The sequence below is a fragment of the Solanum verrucosum genome, unplaced genomic scaffold (assembly GCF_900185275.1).
Source record: "Solanum verrucosum unplaced genomic scaffold, falcon-dt-bn FXZP01000178.1, whole genome shotgun sequence".
Classification (NCBI taxonomy): Eukaryota; Viridiplantae; Streptophyta; class Magnoliopsida; order Solanales; family Solanaceae; genus Solanum; species Solanum verrucosum.
Genome location: NW_026020286.1, coordinates 414,942 through 431,994, shown reverse-complemented (window position 1 = coordinate 431,994; position 17,053 = coordinate 414,942). Strand labels below are relative to the sequence as shown.

The window sequence follows — 17,053 nt, the reverse complement described above, 5'->3', positions numbered from 1 at the left end:
GACTGTCGAGAAATTGCAATTCCCCATGATAGATCTCATACAAGCACTCTCAACAATGTTAGTGCTATTAGTATACCCTAACTGCCCAAAATTATCCTTTATCTTACTTAGAATACTCCCTCTCTAGTATCCACAATTAAAACCTATCCAGTTCTCCGATTCCCACGTATTTAGCTTCTCTCTACATGCGTACAATATATAATTTGATCACCAGCACAACTTGAAACCTACTTGAATCACGAAACTAACATATTCTCCATAATTCGACTGCTAAAATAAAATAAAATCTGATGCCAACGAAATATCATGACCTTTTTTATCCTCTGCTCATGCTTCCAAAATCATCATTAGTACCAAAATTCCTTGGAAAACACATTGCCACACCCCGTAACTCTGAATTGTGATTCCTCTTTTTCAAAGAAAAATATCTATATCCGTCCAAAGCCTACTATAAGCATTCCATGTCTAAAACTGGTCCTACCCAAGGCTAATAGTACTAATTCCAAATCTAATAGTACTTTTCCATCAAGCTAAATCCATTGAATCAGAAACCAATATCGACTACATGTAACCCTACACATGCCATGCCTCAACCACCAGTCAAACAACTGCATACTCATGCCAAATTGTAGATAAACCCTTGATCAACCTAAGAATTTTGTATACAATAAGCACCTAACCTTTATTCGCCACTAAGTGTTTGTAACTCATCATAATAATTTATGTAGTTCCCATCAACCAGGTAGTATCATTCCAACTCAAATTCCTCAATAACCATATAGAACTATAAGTTCTTCCTATAATGCACCCATAAATCACCTACCATAATTTGAACAATCCAATCCAACATGAAAACGCTGGATCTCCCATACATCACTGTTTGTCAGCCAAACCAAAACTAAATCTTCAAAAAAGTCGTTGATAAACCCTTCATAAGTTTGTGCTGAACCAGTCCACCTTGCATAGTTATATCTATACTCCACGGCGAAAATTTATACAACCTTCAACTTTGAACCAAGTTTCTATATGTGATGTTTTATTTCTTCACATTTCTTAAATTGTACGTGTGACACAATTCCAAATACTTTGAACTCTTCAATAAACAAGGTTGTTGTTCCTTTTCTAACTTATTTACCAATCCTATCCTTTGACCAAAAACTCATAACATTTTACCTCATACTCTAAACCATAAACTTCAAGAGAAACACTTTTTTCGGCCCTTTAGCAATCAAAAGTAATACTCAAGCCATGCACAAGTCCTTACAAATGCTCACTAATCGACACGATCAATCATTTCTCACATTACCAATCCATACCTTGACAAAACCTACTACCACGAATGTAGGCTTACAATGAAAAAATTGAATTCTGATTCAAACCACGTAAACCAATCCCCTTATCAATTAACATTAGCCTATACCTTGAAGATTTTATAAAATCGCATATCTTAGCTTATCATTGATCGCCTCTCCATCGGCCTTACCATATCCTTCGTTAGAAATCTAAATGTACCCGTTACCAAACTCGAAACCACAAAAGAACCTATCACCAAACTTGAGCCGAACATCTGTAGACTTCTTTCTCAAATCTTACCCAATAGTTTTTAACCTATATGATGAACACGTGACCTTATTCCCATAATCTGAACAGGTAAAACAAAGCCACATCATCCCACATAGTCGATCTTCCCATTGATATGATACTTCAAACCCAAGATATACCAACCAAATCATATGAATTAACCAATTCTACATGCACTTTCTTACTAACATCCTCAATTGCCTTCACACAAGTATACTAACTGGAACTTTCTTTACCCATAATCTTATTATCTCAATATCAATATCAATCCACTCTTTTTGTCTCATAAATGAAATCACCCATCTCCAATTAGATCCTCGAAATACACTTCACAACCTAAACGCATAAATACCTTACCATAGATCCACTACTATAATTTTCCTTATCAACAATACCTAACTCAAGCGTCCATAGTAACAACCAATTGGTTCCTCAAATCTGAATGCAACATCAAACCTCCTCTTTCCCAAATAGGTGAAATAATTGATAGTTCCTTATGTAGTTAGGCATCACACTCAATAACCGATGTGTCTATTTCCGTTTATCACTAGTACTAGATCGTGAAAGTGTGCTAGATCCACCACTAAAATACATTATACCCACCGATATGATCGTACCCAGATAGCCCATACAATTCTACTCCTTAAGTAATTGCAATACATTACCAAATTTGTTCAACCTCTAGCCCAAAGTGATATGCACCCTTTTGTAGACTAGGTTGATAGCAAAATTAACACACTTAAAACAAGGGAATAGAGGTAATGCTGAAGCAGTCGGATTTTAACACTCAAACCATTCGAATTCTCTTCCTTGCTAAATAACCAACCATAAAAGATAAGATGTTCATGCATTCCTCATTGTTCACCCTTACCATTCAAATATCCTCAAAATGCATCGTTGAACTATAACCTCACTCAATCTCTTTGAATTGCAGAACATTTCAAGTCTGACCACACATCCTTTTCATAAGTTTATCACTTTCGTGTTTGTAATGACCCGAAAAGTAGTAAGTGAAACTAGAGCCTAACGAGTTGTGTTTGAGTTTGTAATGGGGTTTCATGTGGTAGTATGTTGTCCCGAGCTTAGGTTGAGGGGTTTAGGGGTTAAGCGTCAAGGTACGACTTCCCAAGGACCACCGAAGGGGTCCTTGAGAAGGACCCTAAAGCTTAACCCCCAAGACCCCAAGAAACCAAAAAGCTGCCAAATTGAGGAGGAGTTATGGATGGGACCTATCCCGTAGGTCCATCCACGCCCCGTGGATGGCCTCTGTGGGTCAAGGTCCCAAAATCCAAGTTGCAGCCACGAACGACGAAGTGCCAGTATGGCTCGTGGACCCACCCATGGTCCGTGGGTAGGGTTTCGTGAGTGGCCACTATGTTGTTGTCCAATTCGGCCAAGTGGAAGGTGTTTTGGTAAATTGCTTTTAAGGTTAGTTTAGTTAATGGACGGTTATTATTGATTAATTAAAGTATTTTAAGGTTTTTTAAAGTATTAAAACTCCTTTTAAAATTCATTATTCCTAAACACTCAAAATAGAAACCTCCTCCCCTCAAATATTCTCTCTCTAGAAACCATCATTGGAGGTGAAGGATTCAAACTTTCAAGCTCAAGATCTCACCATTTTAACTCAACTTTTGTGGAGTTTCTTCCCTAAAGGTATGCTAGTATTCATCCTTGATTAAGTTTCATTCAAGGAGCCCTATCAAAAGATGATTTCAAGTTTCCAAAATCCTCCAAAAACCTAGGGTTTTCAATCTATGCATGGGTTCAATTCCAAAATGTTTTTAAAGGTTTATACATGATAAATTATGAATTTATTGTTGAATTATTGATGAATTATGGTGAATTCTCCTATGAACCCATGTTTTCCCCCAAAATCCTAAGTTGTGAATTGTGATTGGGAATTAATTGATCATGAAAGTATGTTGAATTGTTTATGTTTTTATTGAATTAGTTATTGAATCATATTAATTCCCTTATCTAATGTAGTATTCTAGATGTTTGGGTTGAGATTGATTCATAGCCTTGGAAGGCAATTTCATGAAGGATTTATGTATAATTATGATATGAAGTATATGTGTGATCTCAACGAAAGGATTACGATCATGTTTAGAATGAAATTGTGTTAGTATTGAAAGCTTATTCTCAATTTAACACTTATGAATGATAATGATATATGTGAAAGGTTATTCTCACATACACACACTCATGACTGAATAATGAATGAAGTTTTATGATTATGTTAATGATGATGTGTTGATTGAAAGACTATTCTCAATTGTACACTAATGAATGATAATGACATGTTGTGAAAGGACTTTCTCACAATATGGGGATACTTATTTGAAAGGTTATTCTCATCTTTGAATCTATGAGCTATCTAATGAATGAATGTTGGGTTTGAGATGGATGCCCAACCGTGAGTTGTGGTGGGGTATCTAGTAACAATCTCTTATCCCAAAATAATGAACTAAAGTAATGAATGTTAAGTACTCCGTGGGGAATAATACTAAGAACTGAGTGGATGGTGATATGAGATGGAAGCTCTCACGTGAGTTGAGGTGGAGTTTCTAGTAGCAATCTCTTGAGATGGATGCCCTCATATGAGTTGAGGCGGGGGTATCTAGTAGCAATCTCCCTATCCCATACCTATGTGCCCACATAGGTTATTAGCTAGTGGATCCACCTAAGCTAAAAATATTGGTCCTACCTTAGGCAAGTAGGAATCCCTTATCCGGTGAGGGTGACACCGGGATTCCATGAATTATTCACATGGTCTATGTCAGTTAAGGCTTACCCCCACAAAGAATGTTAATGAACTATGGGTTCTCAAGAATGTGCTACTTAGTGTGGGTGGTAGTTCCCGCCATCCATGCATTGCACAAGTAGGCATTGAGAGTAGTTATGGTGTGTTTCTCAATGTCATAATGCTAAAAGAAATGAATGTGCTCTTAATGAAGCTAATGAGAATGTTGGTTTAATGTCTAATGAAAGGAAGATGTTTATAATGATACTAGTAAGAATGTTGACTTATATGCTTAATGAGATGATGTATGCCTTACTTGGATTGTAGTATGAGTTATTTCCTTGTTATGACTTATGAAATGTCTATGTTCCTTATGTATGAGTATTATCTAATGATGAAAAGGAAGAATGGTAAGTTCACTTTTGGTGGCCTTAATGTGGTACTTGGTGTGGATGGTGGTATGGCACATTATTCATACATTGCACAAAGTATGGCTTGGGGTTACTTAAGGTGAGGACTTAATATGATGAAATGGCTTATATGTTGATTATGTTCTAATGTATTCGAGGACAAGTACTTTTGATGTTTCATATCTTTTATTGTAATAGACTATTTTAGACTTTTGATTGTAAAGGGTCGTGACCCTACTTTTGATCCGGATATTGTTTTTAGATTGCCATGTGAGACTAGTAAACTTCCTTTGTTTTAAATGTTGTTCTATTGTATAGATATAAAGAAAAGTTTTAATTCTATACCATTTTTCTTATATCGAATGTTATGAATGCTTTGAGTCTTATATGAGACTTTTTGGGGTCTTATACGTCGTGTTACATCTAGGGGGTGCCCCTGGGTTATGACAAAGTACTGATCCATCACCAAAACTATATGATGACATCCTAATTACACGCACGAAGACTAAGTGGGAGTCATCAGTGTAGTGAGAGAATGGAATGAAACAATAGGAATCAGATCGGACCAAGGACATACGATAGAGAGTCACGAAGTGAATGTTTTTCTGAAAAGTCACCACAGCCTCTCTAAGATAAGTTACTGACGTTTTTGCATCGATCCTTGAGGTTCTACTAGACTTGGCTTGTGCACACATGAGACCATTTTTTATCTGCATAATCATCAATTGCTGGAACCATTTCCATCGGCATAATCATCACAAAAGATCTCATCAAAGTATTTTAGAACCAATGCAAATAGGCATGTTCACACAATAATGAGAAGATGACAATGTTCATATCAATACACAATCCATATCAACACAATCATGATACATCATCAATAATGAATCAATATAATCTTTCAAATCAACCATAACACATCACACTTCATTATACCATCAAATTGCCTTTTTATTTTCTCCTTCTTCATCATTAGAATCATTCAATATGAATATGTGACCTCAAATATCAAACCTTTCACCACTTCCCATTACTCCCCAGTGCATACGATAAGGAATACAAGATTCTATATACTTAACAAAGGGTAAATAAAGTCCATTTGCCTCAAACATACAATGAATCACCCTTGTACTTGAGTTTTCCCTTCACATCGAGCCACAAAATCCACACCAACTAATCAAATATAGAATACCCATTAGAAAATATGAACAACAACACTCATAATGTTGATTTTGAAAATCAGGTCAAATGATCCAAAAAGTCAATCACAGGGGCTAAGGTAATCAAAAACGGAGTTAAAATCGACCTAGAAATCCTCAATTTATCAAAATTTAACTTTTTTAGGAAAAACCCAAATTCTCAAAGCTTATACATGTTAATATGATAAAATTAATTGTTGAATCAACAAGTTTAAGCCAAAATCAGTTTATCCATAACATAAGGATCCTAAATATACATTGTTCATCAAAACCTAGGTCCAAATTGATAAAACCCAACTTCACCCTAGAAATACACGGATAAGGAAAGAAAACCACATGAATAAATCATGAGAGAAAGTTGAAAATAGGATTGGATATAAACCCCCTTATTAAATCGAAAAGAATGTCGCAAGAATCACTCCATTCTGAGCTTTAGAACTCCCAATATGCTCAAGATACCAAATGAACACAGTCAGAAATTTGAATACCGGTACAACAATAATTATACCAGTGCACCAACAACTTAAATTTTCACTAAATGAGTCGTAACTTCCTCGTACGATAGCGAAATGACCCGATTCTTTTTCCTAAATGTCCTATATAATGATATGGACCTGCTTGTTCAATCGAAACTCAATTATGAGCTCATTTGCTCAGTCAAGTATCATTTCTACTCGGTGAACAATTATTTTATATATCGTGATAAAAGTCCAATCTCGACTTACCAAAAAATGCACCAAACTTTGTAGATCATTCCTACAATTCATGTTCAAAATTTCTGAAGTTTTGGAATAATTTTTTGATCTTTAAAACTAATAACGAACCTTTTAGTAGACACAAATTGTTGAAACAAAGCAAAGCACCCAAAAAGCTTAAAACCTCACCCAACACTCGTCCAGAACTTCCCGAACACAAACCAAATGTGCTTCTAGCTTGGAAATGATATTTTTAACTCAATGAAATTATCAAAACATTCAAACAAGATCACCTTAAGCCGATGTTGACCAAATTCAACTTTAACTTAAGAATATCCAAATTTTCAAATAATGACATGAAACTCATCCAAAAGTCTTGGGAATTGAACCAAACCTTCAACTAGACCAAATATCACCATTTAGATCTAGTGGAATCATCAAACTAGAAATGTACTTTTTAACTTCAAACGTTAACTAGAATCAAACTTTCGCCTTAACTTTCTCCACATTTTGTCTAATGGCTCAAAATCAAACCAAAATCCTTGGGACCCAAACCAATAATACATCTAGACATAACCACATTCTGAAGCTAATGGAACTGTCAGAATTCCATTTTGAGCTTGCTATCAACAAATTTGACTTTGGTCAACTATCTTATGCTATCAACTTTCAAAACACAAAAACTCTTTCAAGACTCATCTAAATACCTAAAGACCTAAGACAATAGTCCTAATAACCAAAAAGTCACATTTTGAAGCTGATAGAACTGGCAGAATTACATTCTGAAACTCGTAGCTCTGGTTGTTACCAAAAACCACTTTTAACAACTTTAACTCTCCAAAATTCTAAAACTTCCAAAAATCACTACTTTAACATCAAATTTCAAAACCAACTTCGTAAACTGATCAAATAAGACGCGGGGCAACTATCGGGAGGGATAAAATAGTCATTTTCTTAAAATTTTCTAAAATTGCCCTTCAGGGTCATTACATTAACTACCACTAAAACCATGTTCATCCTCAAACATAAAGGAAAAGAAAGAAGAATGCTCGACAAAATCAAAAGGCTGAGGCATGATTTCAAAAGTCGGTATTTGCTTCTACAAGTGAACTCATTCTTAGGACCTTGCCATTATGATCAACTACCAAGAACTGAACATCTAAACAAAAAATTAATATCTACAAACCAGGAGGGATTATCAAGTCATGGACTAACCTATGAACCAAACCTAAACTAAAACTCTCTAAACTACAACACAACCATTGGGACAAATCTTTTTCCCAAATAACCACGAGATATTCTGAATTAATACCTCCTAAATCAAGTAGTAAAGGCAGATCCAACCAACAATCACTCATAATGCACAAAACCATCAACGATCTTAGTAAAATTTAATGCTTTTAACATAATCCTCCTATGAGCTTTAAGCTGCAAAACCTAATCTTTAGACAACAAGTACTCATCAAGGGAGAAACCAACTAATTTGACCCAAAGAAGGAGATGACAAAGTAACCACCCAGTTAACCATACACCCAATCATACAGAATCTCTCAATACATTGTCAAGATGCTGGAACCATCACTATGAGCCTCAGGATGATACAATGTCTTACCCACATTACAGAGCCACCCTATACCTTGCCAGAGTAAAGGACGCAACTAAACTACTGGATTCACTAAAAATCCTTCTTGAGGCAGGTGAGAAGTAGCCCGTCTTGTAGTTCGATCCTATCTATAATGGCAGCGTAGGTTATGGAGTTTGAGTTAAGTCACGCCCCGAGCTACCCGCAAGATTCAGACACGGGACCTAGGATCACAAGTGACCCCAAGCTGATCCGGCTGGCATGACATGAGCATACTAAGATTAATAATAACTGATGCGAAAGCTAAATCATGAAAATGAAAGTAATGGGGAATACCCATCTACTAAAACTGAATATATCAAATCTTAGAGTTTAATACAAAAGAAATATCAACCTCAAATACTAAGTTGAATCTAACTATGTCTGAAAATAGCCTCTAACTGACTAAAAGTGCTTGGAAATTCCCCAGCTAAGTCTAGCAAAACTGGAACTAAAAGACTAAAATACTAAAATATCAACATAAGTATTGTCCTCAAAGAATGAGGACTCACCACTGATACTGCTGAACTGGAGATCTAGAACCGATCTAAGTGTGATTTGGATGTTGATAACTTGGACCAACATCACGAGAGGATGTAGCGCATAGTATGCGCCAGTACTTGAAAGGTGATGAGCATGCAGGACAGAATAAAGCTGAAATAAATATATAACTGAACAAGAAATAAAGCAAGAGCATAATCTTAACATGATGTAGATACTAAATACTGAGCTAACTAAATGCAATGACCACTTTCTAACATGATGATACTGAATACTGACTATACTGAAATATGGTCAATGCAATGAAGTCTGACTGAACTATAAGAGCTACTAATAACCGATAATAAAACCACATGAGCTAAATGTGGAGTCCGATGTATACGCCTCATCAAGAGGACCAAATATACCCGGCCAAAGGTATAGAGGCATGCTGGCGTGATCACTAAAATGATGCCCACAGAGGGGACTTACAACCTATGTGGCTCGTAGTTCTGGGACTATATGGGTGACTGACCCTAGTCCAACTTGGTATTAAGCTACTTCCAATAGATTAAGTGTTTAACACATTATGACTGAATTTTTGTGATATACTGGATAACTCAAAATGACATGCAAACTGAGAATGCACATTAATAAACTGATAATGACACATTCAAAATGGAGGCATGTATATCTGAAATAACTGAAGTATTTGGCCTAGCATGTGTAATTCAAGAACTAAAGAACTACATTGCTAGGGTTTTGAAATTATGCAATAAATTGAGTAATAACATAATAATCTGATTTGGATCATTCTAACAGCTAAAAACCCAATAATTCTAACATTCAAGAAACCCTAGGTCTAGATAATATGGAGAGAATCAAGGATCTGACTAAAATCTAGGGACCCAATGGGAGAAAGGAACCCACTAGTGAAATCCCACATACCTGGTGACGAATTCCACGGAGAAATCTTTCGATTTCGGGGGGGGACTAATGGAATCTTGTTGCGTTCTTGAACTAGGGCTGGTTGACCTCTTGCCTCTTTACGCGTTCTAATTTCTATGTTTTTGATGAAAGATCTGACTTGGGTAAGTTCTAGTTATGCTTCTAGGCTAAAACCAATCAAAACCACGTAGTTTAGGGGTCCAATGAAATAGGAAAAGACCAAAAGACCCCTGACTTAAAGTTGTAGACGGGCAGACCACGGCCCCTTTCACGGATCGTAAAAGGGACCACAGACCATGAAGGCCCTCATGGTCTGCACTAGGTCTTGTGGTTCTGAAGGCTAGGTCCACGAGCCACTACCACGGCCCGTGTGGAGGACCACAGACCATGTAGGTCCCCGTAGTCCTCACTTGGGCTGAGGTTTGGAGGCTTAGGGCTAGGGGTTTAATGGCTGGCCTTTACGGACCCTTTCTCAGGCCGTGTGGAGGACCACAGACCGTAAAGGTCCTCGTGGTCCTCACTTAGGCTTGAGGGTCTGAGGGCTAGTCTAGGGAGGCTACTACCTAACTATTCATGGACGCCACCATGGTCCATTGTCAAGACCACGGCCCGTGAAGGTCCCCGTGGTCTGATGTCTAGACCAGGCGAAGTCCAAGTTAGGATCACGGGTAGTTCAATGGATTGTGGACTCTATCACGATCCGTGAACCCTGTCGTGGTTTACTGGTTCAGGTAAGTTCTGTAATTTTTTTCTGGGTTTGATTTTTAAGGTGTTACAATATCTCCCCCTTGAGATCATTCATCCTCGAATGAAGACTAAACTAGCTTAAATGGAGAGTATGAGCTGCAACCCTACCAATAAACACTAAAGACTGATTTCTGACTGAGCTAAGTTTCAAAAACATGCAAATACGGCTGAAAATGCAAGAACAAACAGAGGGAACATGATACTAAGACTGATTTCACGCATGAATGACTGAAAAAACTGAAGAGGAACTATTACCTCAAGCTGGAGTGGAATCGAAAGGAAAGAGGTGAGGATACTTGGCTTTCATGGTTGCTTCTACTTCCCAAGTAGCTCCCTCTACGGACTGACTCCTCCACCAAACCTTGACTGAAGTGACTTCTTTATTTCTCAACCTTCTAACCTAACGATCAAGAATCTCAACTGGTATATCCTCATAAGAAAGTCAATCTTTCACAGCCACACTCTTTAATGGAACTACGGATGCTGGATCACCCACACACTTCTTCAATAGTGAAATGTGAAAGACTGGATACACTACTGCTAAATCTCCTTGCAACTCTAACTCATAAGTTGTTTTACCAATCTTTTTTAAGATTCGGTACGGGCCTACATAGCTGGCACTAAACTTCCCTTTCTTGCCAAATCTTATCACCTCTTTCATAGGTGACACTTTCAGGAAAACTCAATCATCAACTTGGAACTCTAGTTCCCTTCTCCTTACATCTGCATAAGACTTCTGGCGACTCTGGGTTGTCTTAAGTCTATCTCTAATGAGTTGCACTTTATCCATAGCATAATGGACTAAATATGTCCCTATCAAGGCTACTTCACCTACTTTAAACCAACCAACAGGAGATCTGCATCTACGCCTATACAATGCCTCATAAGGGGCCATCTGAATACTGGAATAGTAACTATTGTTGTAGGCGAACTCAATAAGAGGAAAGTGATCATCTCAACTACCCTTGAAATCGATCACACAAGCTCTCAACATGTCCTCTAAGGTCTGAATGGTACGCTCTTCTTGACCATCTGTTTGTGGATGAAATGTTGTGCTAAGGTTAACCTGAGTACCAAGACCTTTCTGAAATGACTTCCAGAAATGAGAGGTAAACTGAGGACCTCTATCCGATATGATAGACAAAGGAACCCCATGCAACCTAACTATCTCATTAATGTAAAGCTTGGCATAGTCCTTCGTCGAATCTGTAGTCTTGACCACCAAAAAGCGAGAAAACTTAGTAACTTTGTCAACTATCACCCAAATTGAGTCATGTTGTCTGCGAGTACGAGGTAAACCCATGATGAAGTCCATGTTGATAACTTTCCACTTCCAAGTAGGAATGTCAATCTCTTGAGTCATACCTCCTGATCTCTGATGTTCTACCTTGACTGGCTGGCAATTGGGGCACTTAGCCACAAAATCCGTTATATCTCTTTTCATACCATTCCACCAATAGACTTCCCACAAATCGCGGTACATCTTAGTGGCGCCTGGATGAATAGAATATCTGGAGTTATGGGCTTCTGCAGGAATATGTTGTCTAAACTCGCCCACATTAGGAACACATAATCGACCCTGGTAGCGAAGCACACCATCTCCCCCTTGGGAGAAAACCTCAACTCTCTGTTGGTGGACTGCACCCTTGAGTTCAAGTAATATCGGATCGGTGTCTTACTTTTCTTTAACCTCCGCTACCAATGAAGATTTTGATCTATTCTGAACCGTTATACCACTATCTGATATGCTCATAAGATGAACTCCTAGGTGAGCAAGTATTTGAACATCCTTTGCTAACTCATTTCTCTCTTCCTCAACATGTGCTACACTACCCATGGATAATCTGCTAAGAGCATCTGCTACTATATTTTCCTTACCCGAATGGTAATGCATGCTCATATCATAATCTTTTAGGAACTCAAGCCACCTTCTATAGCAAAGATTCAACTCTTTTTGGGTGAATACATACTAGAGGCTCCTATGGTCTGTGACAACATCTACATGAACACGATACAAGTAGTGTCTCCAAATCTTGAGTGCAAACACCACCGCCGCAAGCTCGAGGTCATGAGTCAGATAATTCTTCTCATGCACCCTAAGTTGTGTAGAAGCATAAGCTATAACCTTACCTCGCTTCATTAACACACAACCTAGGCCGACTCTGGATGCATCACAATAAATCACATAACCGTCTGCACCCTCTGGTAGAGTCAAAACAGGAGTTGTAGTCAACCTAGTTTTCAATTATGTGAAGTTTTTCTCACAATCATTTGACCATTGAAACTTGACCATCTTCTGAGTCAACCTAGTCAATGGTGAGGCTATGGATGAAAATCCTTCCACGAACCTTTTGTAATAACCAGTTAGACCCAAGAAACTTCTAATATCTGTAGGAGAGGTAGGTCTGGGCCATTGTTTCACTGCCTCTATTTTCTGGTAATCTACTCGAATTCCCTCACTAGACACTATATTCCCAAGAAAAGCAACTGCAACCAAAACTCGCACTTGTTAAATTTGGCGAATAACTGGCGATCTTTGAGAGTTTGCAGAACAACTCTCAAATGAATTGCATGTTCTTCTTCATTCCTAGAGTAAATGAGGATATCATCAATAAAGACGATAACGAACAAGTCCAAGTACTGCTTGAACACTCTGTTCATCAAATCCATGAAAGCTACAGGAGCATTGGTTAGTCCAAATGACATAACTACAAATTCATACTGACCATACCGAGTCTTGAAGGTTGTCTTCGGAATGTCATGATCTCTGACTTTGAGTTGATTATAACCCGATATGAGGTCTATCTTTGAGAAATGACTAGCACCCTGAAGTTGGTCAAACAAGTCATCGATCCTGGGGATGGGATACTTATTCTTAATTGTGACCTTGTTCAACTTCCTATAGTCAATTCACATTCTGAGAGACCCATCTTTCTTCTTTACGAACAACACTGGTGCACCTCATGGCAAAATACTAAGTCTGATAAATCCCTTATCTAGAAGGTCTCTCAACTGCTCGTTCAATTCCTTAAGCTCAGTTGGAGCCATCCTATATGGAGGAATAGAAATAGGCTGGGTATCTGGAAGGAGATCAATTCCAAAGTCGATTTCCCTATCGGGAGGAACTCCGGGAAGATCTTCTGGAAACACTTATGGAAACTCATTAAACACTGGAACTGACTCAAGAGTTGGGGTTTCAGAGCTTTAATCCTTAACCCAAACTACATGATAGAGATAACCCTTAGATATCATATTTTTGTCTTTAAGGTAAGAAATGAATCGACCCATTGGCGCCAAGCTACTACCCTTCCATTGTAAGATTGGTTCGTCTAGAAATTGAATACGAACAATCCTAGTTCTACAATCGACTGAGGCATAACAGGAATGTAACCAATCCATGCCTAGAATGACATCAAAGTCTACCAATTTTAACTCTACAAGATCTATTGAGGTGACTTTCTGAGAGACTGTGACTAGGCAATTTTTGTATACCCGTCTAGCTATAACTGCGTCATCGACTGGAGTAGAGACTGAGAAAGGTTCTGAGAGAATTTCTGGACTAACATCAAACTTAACTGCTATGTAAGGAGTAACAAAAGGAAAGAGTAGCCCCTGGATCTAACAAAGCATAAACATCGAGATCAAAGACTCGTAATGCACTAGTGACTAAATCAGGAGAATCTTCCTAATCCTAGAAAGCTTGAAGAGAATAGAGCTTGTTTTGGCGTTGTCTGCCACCTGTACCAGAAGTGTTACCCTGCTGAGTCGGGCGACCTGTTGGTGCTACTAAAGTTGTAGACTGGGCTCGATTAGCATTGCCTCTTTGACCCTGTTTAGAAGAACAATCCCTCAGCATGTGACCAGACTAACCACGCCCAGAACATCCTTCCTTTCCTGCAAGGCACTCGCCCGGATGATTCTTACCACACTTAGGGCAAGTTGGGTAGGTTTTGGTGCCTATAACACTTCCTTAAGACTTAGAGCCTGATGTCTTACCTTTTTGATCATTACAGAACTTGGAGGACAGAACACTAGCTGATGAAGGTGCTGGAGTTGAAAATTTTTGTTGACCCTGTGGGCGATTTCCACCACCCGTTTTCTGGTGAGAATAGTCATAAATCCCAGTTCTAGACTTCTTTTTCTCCTTGGCATGTTCCTTAAGCTTATCACCCTCAACCTGCTGAGCATGAGTCATAAGCCTAGAGAGGCTCATATCTCCCAGCAACATAGCATTCCTACATTCTATTTTAACCAAGTTTGACACTCTATAAAGAAACTTGTTCATTTGGGCCTTGGAATCAGCCACCATGTGAGGATCATACCTGGAGAGTTGGGTAAACTTGAGCCCATACTCTTGGACTGTCATACTACATTGCCTTAAGTTCATAAATTCTTGAGCTTTGGCCTCCTTTAGCTCTATTGGGAAAAACTTGTCTAGAAAGGTCTCACTAAAGTAATCCCAATAGATAGGAGCTGCATTTGTACCCTTGTTCTCCTTTCACTGAGTATACCTGATATGAGCTACATCCTTAAGTTGGTAAGATGCTAACTCAACCCGATCGTTCCAGTTACCTATATCACTTTAAAGAATTTCTTGACCTCATCAATGAAGTTTTGGGGATCTTCTCCAACCTGCGATCCTAAGAACTCTGGCAGATCCATCCTAACAAAGTCTCGTACTCTAACTGCAGCTGACCCAACATTAGCGGGTTTTTTTTTGGAAATGGAGTCTGTTGGTTATTCTGGTTGGCCACACTCTAAGCCAACATCTAAATGGCGTTCCTGAACTCTGCATTCGAGACTTCTTGATCTGGGACTGGAGGGGTTGCGTTTGCGTTCATGGCGTTACCTCTACGAGGAGGCATGATTACTGAAATGTAGAACGTCGAGTTAGAATGGAAATAGATCATACCTTAAGCACAATAAGAGTAACAAGAAAATGAAGATTTTTCGTAAAACACCTTGTTGCCTCCCTCTCATTAGATGTGGTGCACTTCACACCCATAAAAAGGACTCTACTTAATGCGGCTTTTCAAACATCCTAAGACTCTTAAACCTAGTGCTCTGATACCAAGTTTGTCACGCCTCGAGCTACCCCAAGATGCGGACAATGGACTTAGGATCACAAGTGACCCCAAGCTAACCTTGCTAGCATGACATGAGCATACTAAGATTAATAATAATTGATGTGGAAGTTGAATCATGAAAATGAAAGTAATGGGGAATACCCATATACTAAAACTGAATATATCAAATTTGAGAGTTTAATACAAAAGAAACATCAAACTCAGATACTAAGCTAAATCTAACTATGTCTGAAAATAGCCTCAAACAGACTAAAAGTGTTGGGACATGCCCCAGCTAAGTCTAGCAAAACTAGAACTAAAAGACTAAAATACTAAAATAGCAACATGACTATTGACCTCGAAGAATCAAGACTCACCACTGATACTGATGAACTAGAGTTCGGGAATCGATCTAAGCGTGATCTGGATACTGAGAACCTGGACTTATATCACGAGAAGATGTAGCGCAGAGTATGCATCAGTACTTGGAAGGAATTGAGCATGCAGGATAGAGTAAAGCTGAAATAAATATATAACTGAACAAGCAATAAAGCAAGAGCATAATTTGAACATAATATTGATACTGTATACTGAGCTAACTAAATGCAATGACCACTTTCTAACATGTTGATATTGAATACTAACAATAATGAAATGTGGTCAATGCAATGGAGACTAACTGAAATGTCGGAGCTACTAATAACCGATAATAAAACTAGATGAGCTAAATGTGGAGTCTGATGTATACACCCTATCGAAAGGACCAAATATACCCGGCCAAAGGTATAGAGGCATGCTGGAGTAATCACTAAAATGATGCCCACAGAGGGGACTTACAACCAACGTGACTCGTAGTTTTGGGACTATATGGGTGACTGACCCTAGTCTAACTCGGTATTAAGCTACTCCCAATAGATTAACTGCTTAACACATTATGACTGAATTTCTATGATATACTGGATAGCTCAAAATGACATGCAAACTAAGAATGCACATTAATAAACTGAATGACACATTCAAAACTGGGCATGTATATCTGAAATAACTGAAATATCTGGCCTAGCATGTGTAATTCAAGAACTAAAGAACTACATAGCTAGGGTTCTGAAATTATGCAATAAACTGAGTAATAACATAATAATCTGATTTGGATCATTCTAACAGCTAAAAACCCAACAATTCTAACATTCAAGAAACCCTAGGTCTAGATAATATGGAGAGAATCAAGGATCTGACTGAAATCTAGGGACCCAATGGGCGAAAGGAACCCACTAGTGAAATCCCACATACCTAGTGACGAATTCCATGGAAAAATATTTCGATTTCAGGGATGGAACTGATGGAATCTTGTTGCATTCTTGAACTAAGGATGGTCGACCTCTTGCCTCTTTTCACGTTCTAATTTCTAAGTTTTTGATGAAAGATCTGACTTGGGTATGTTCTAGTTATGTTTCTAGGCTAAAACTAATCCAAACAACGTAGTTTAGGGTTAAAATGATGTAGTTTAGGAGTCCAACAAAATAGGAAAAGACCAAAAGTCCCTTGACTTAACGCTGCAGG

The 17,053-nt window shown here is 38.2% G+C and overlaps 1 protein-coding gene across 1 annotated transcript; it reads right to left on the bottom strand.

The window, feature by feature from the left end:
- Window positions 1–14,118: 14,118 nt before the first annotated feature.
- Window positions 14,119–14,736, bottom strand: LOC125834306 (uncharacterized). The gene is made up of 2 exons (XM_049513462.1): window positions 14,458–14,736; window positions 14,119–14,256 (listed from the first exon to the last, which is right to left on the bottom strand). Exons 1-2 carry the CDS (start codon window positions 14,734–14,736, stop codon window positions 14,119–14,121), a joined length of 417 nt encoding a protein of 138 aa, XP_049369419.1.
- Between the last annotated feature and the right edge of the window lie 2,317 nt (window positions 14,737–17,053).

What these genes read in the sequence shown, in the direction of transcription:
- LOC125834306 (XM_049513462.1), bottom strand. Translation starts at nt 14,736, where the DNA reads ATGGTGGCTGATTCCAAGGCCCAAATGAACAAGTTTCTTTATAGAGTG. An exon ending in CAGCACCTTCATCAGCTAGT is followed by an intron (nt 14,257 to 14,457) that starts GTTCTGTCCTCC and finishes TCTTCTAAACAG; the next exon opens with GGTCAAAGAGGCAATGCTAA.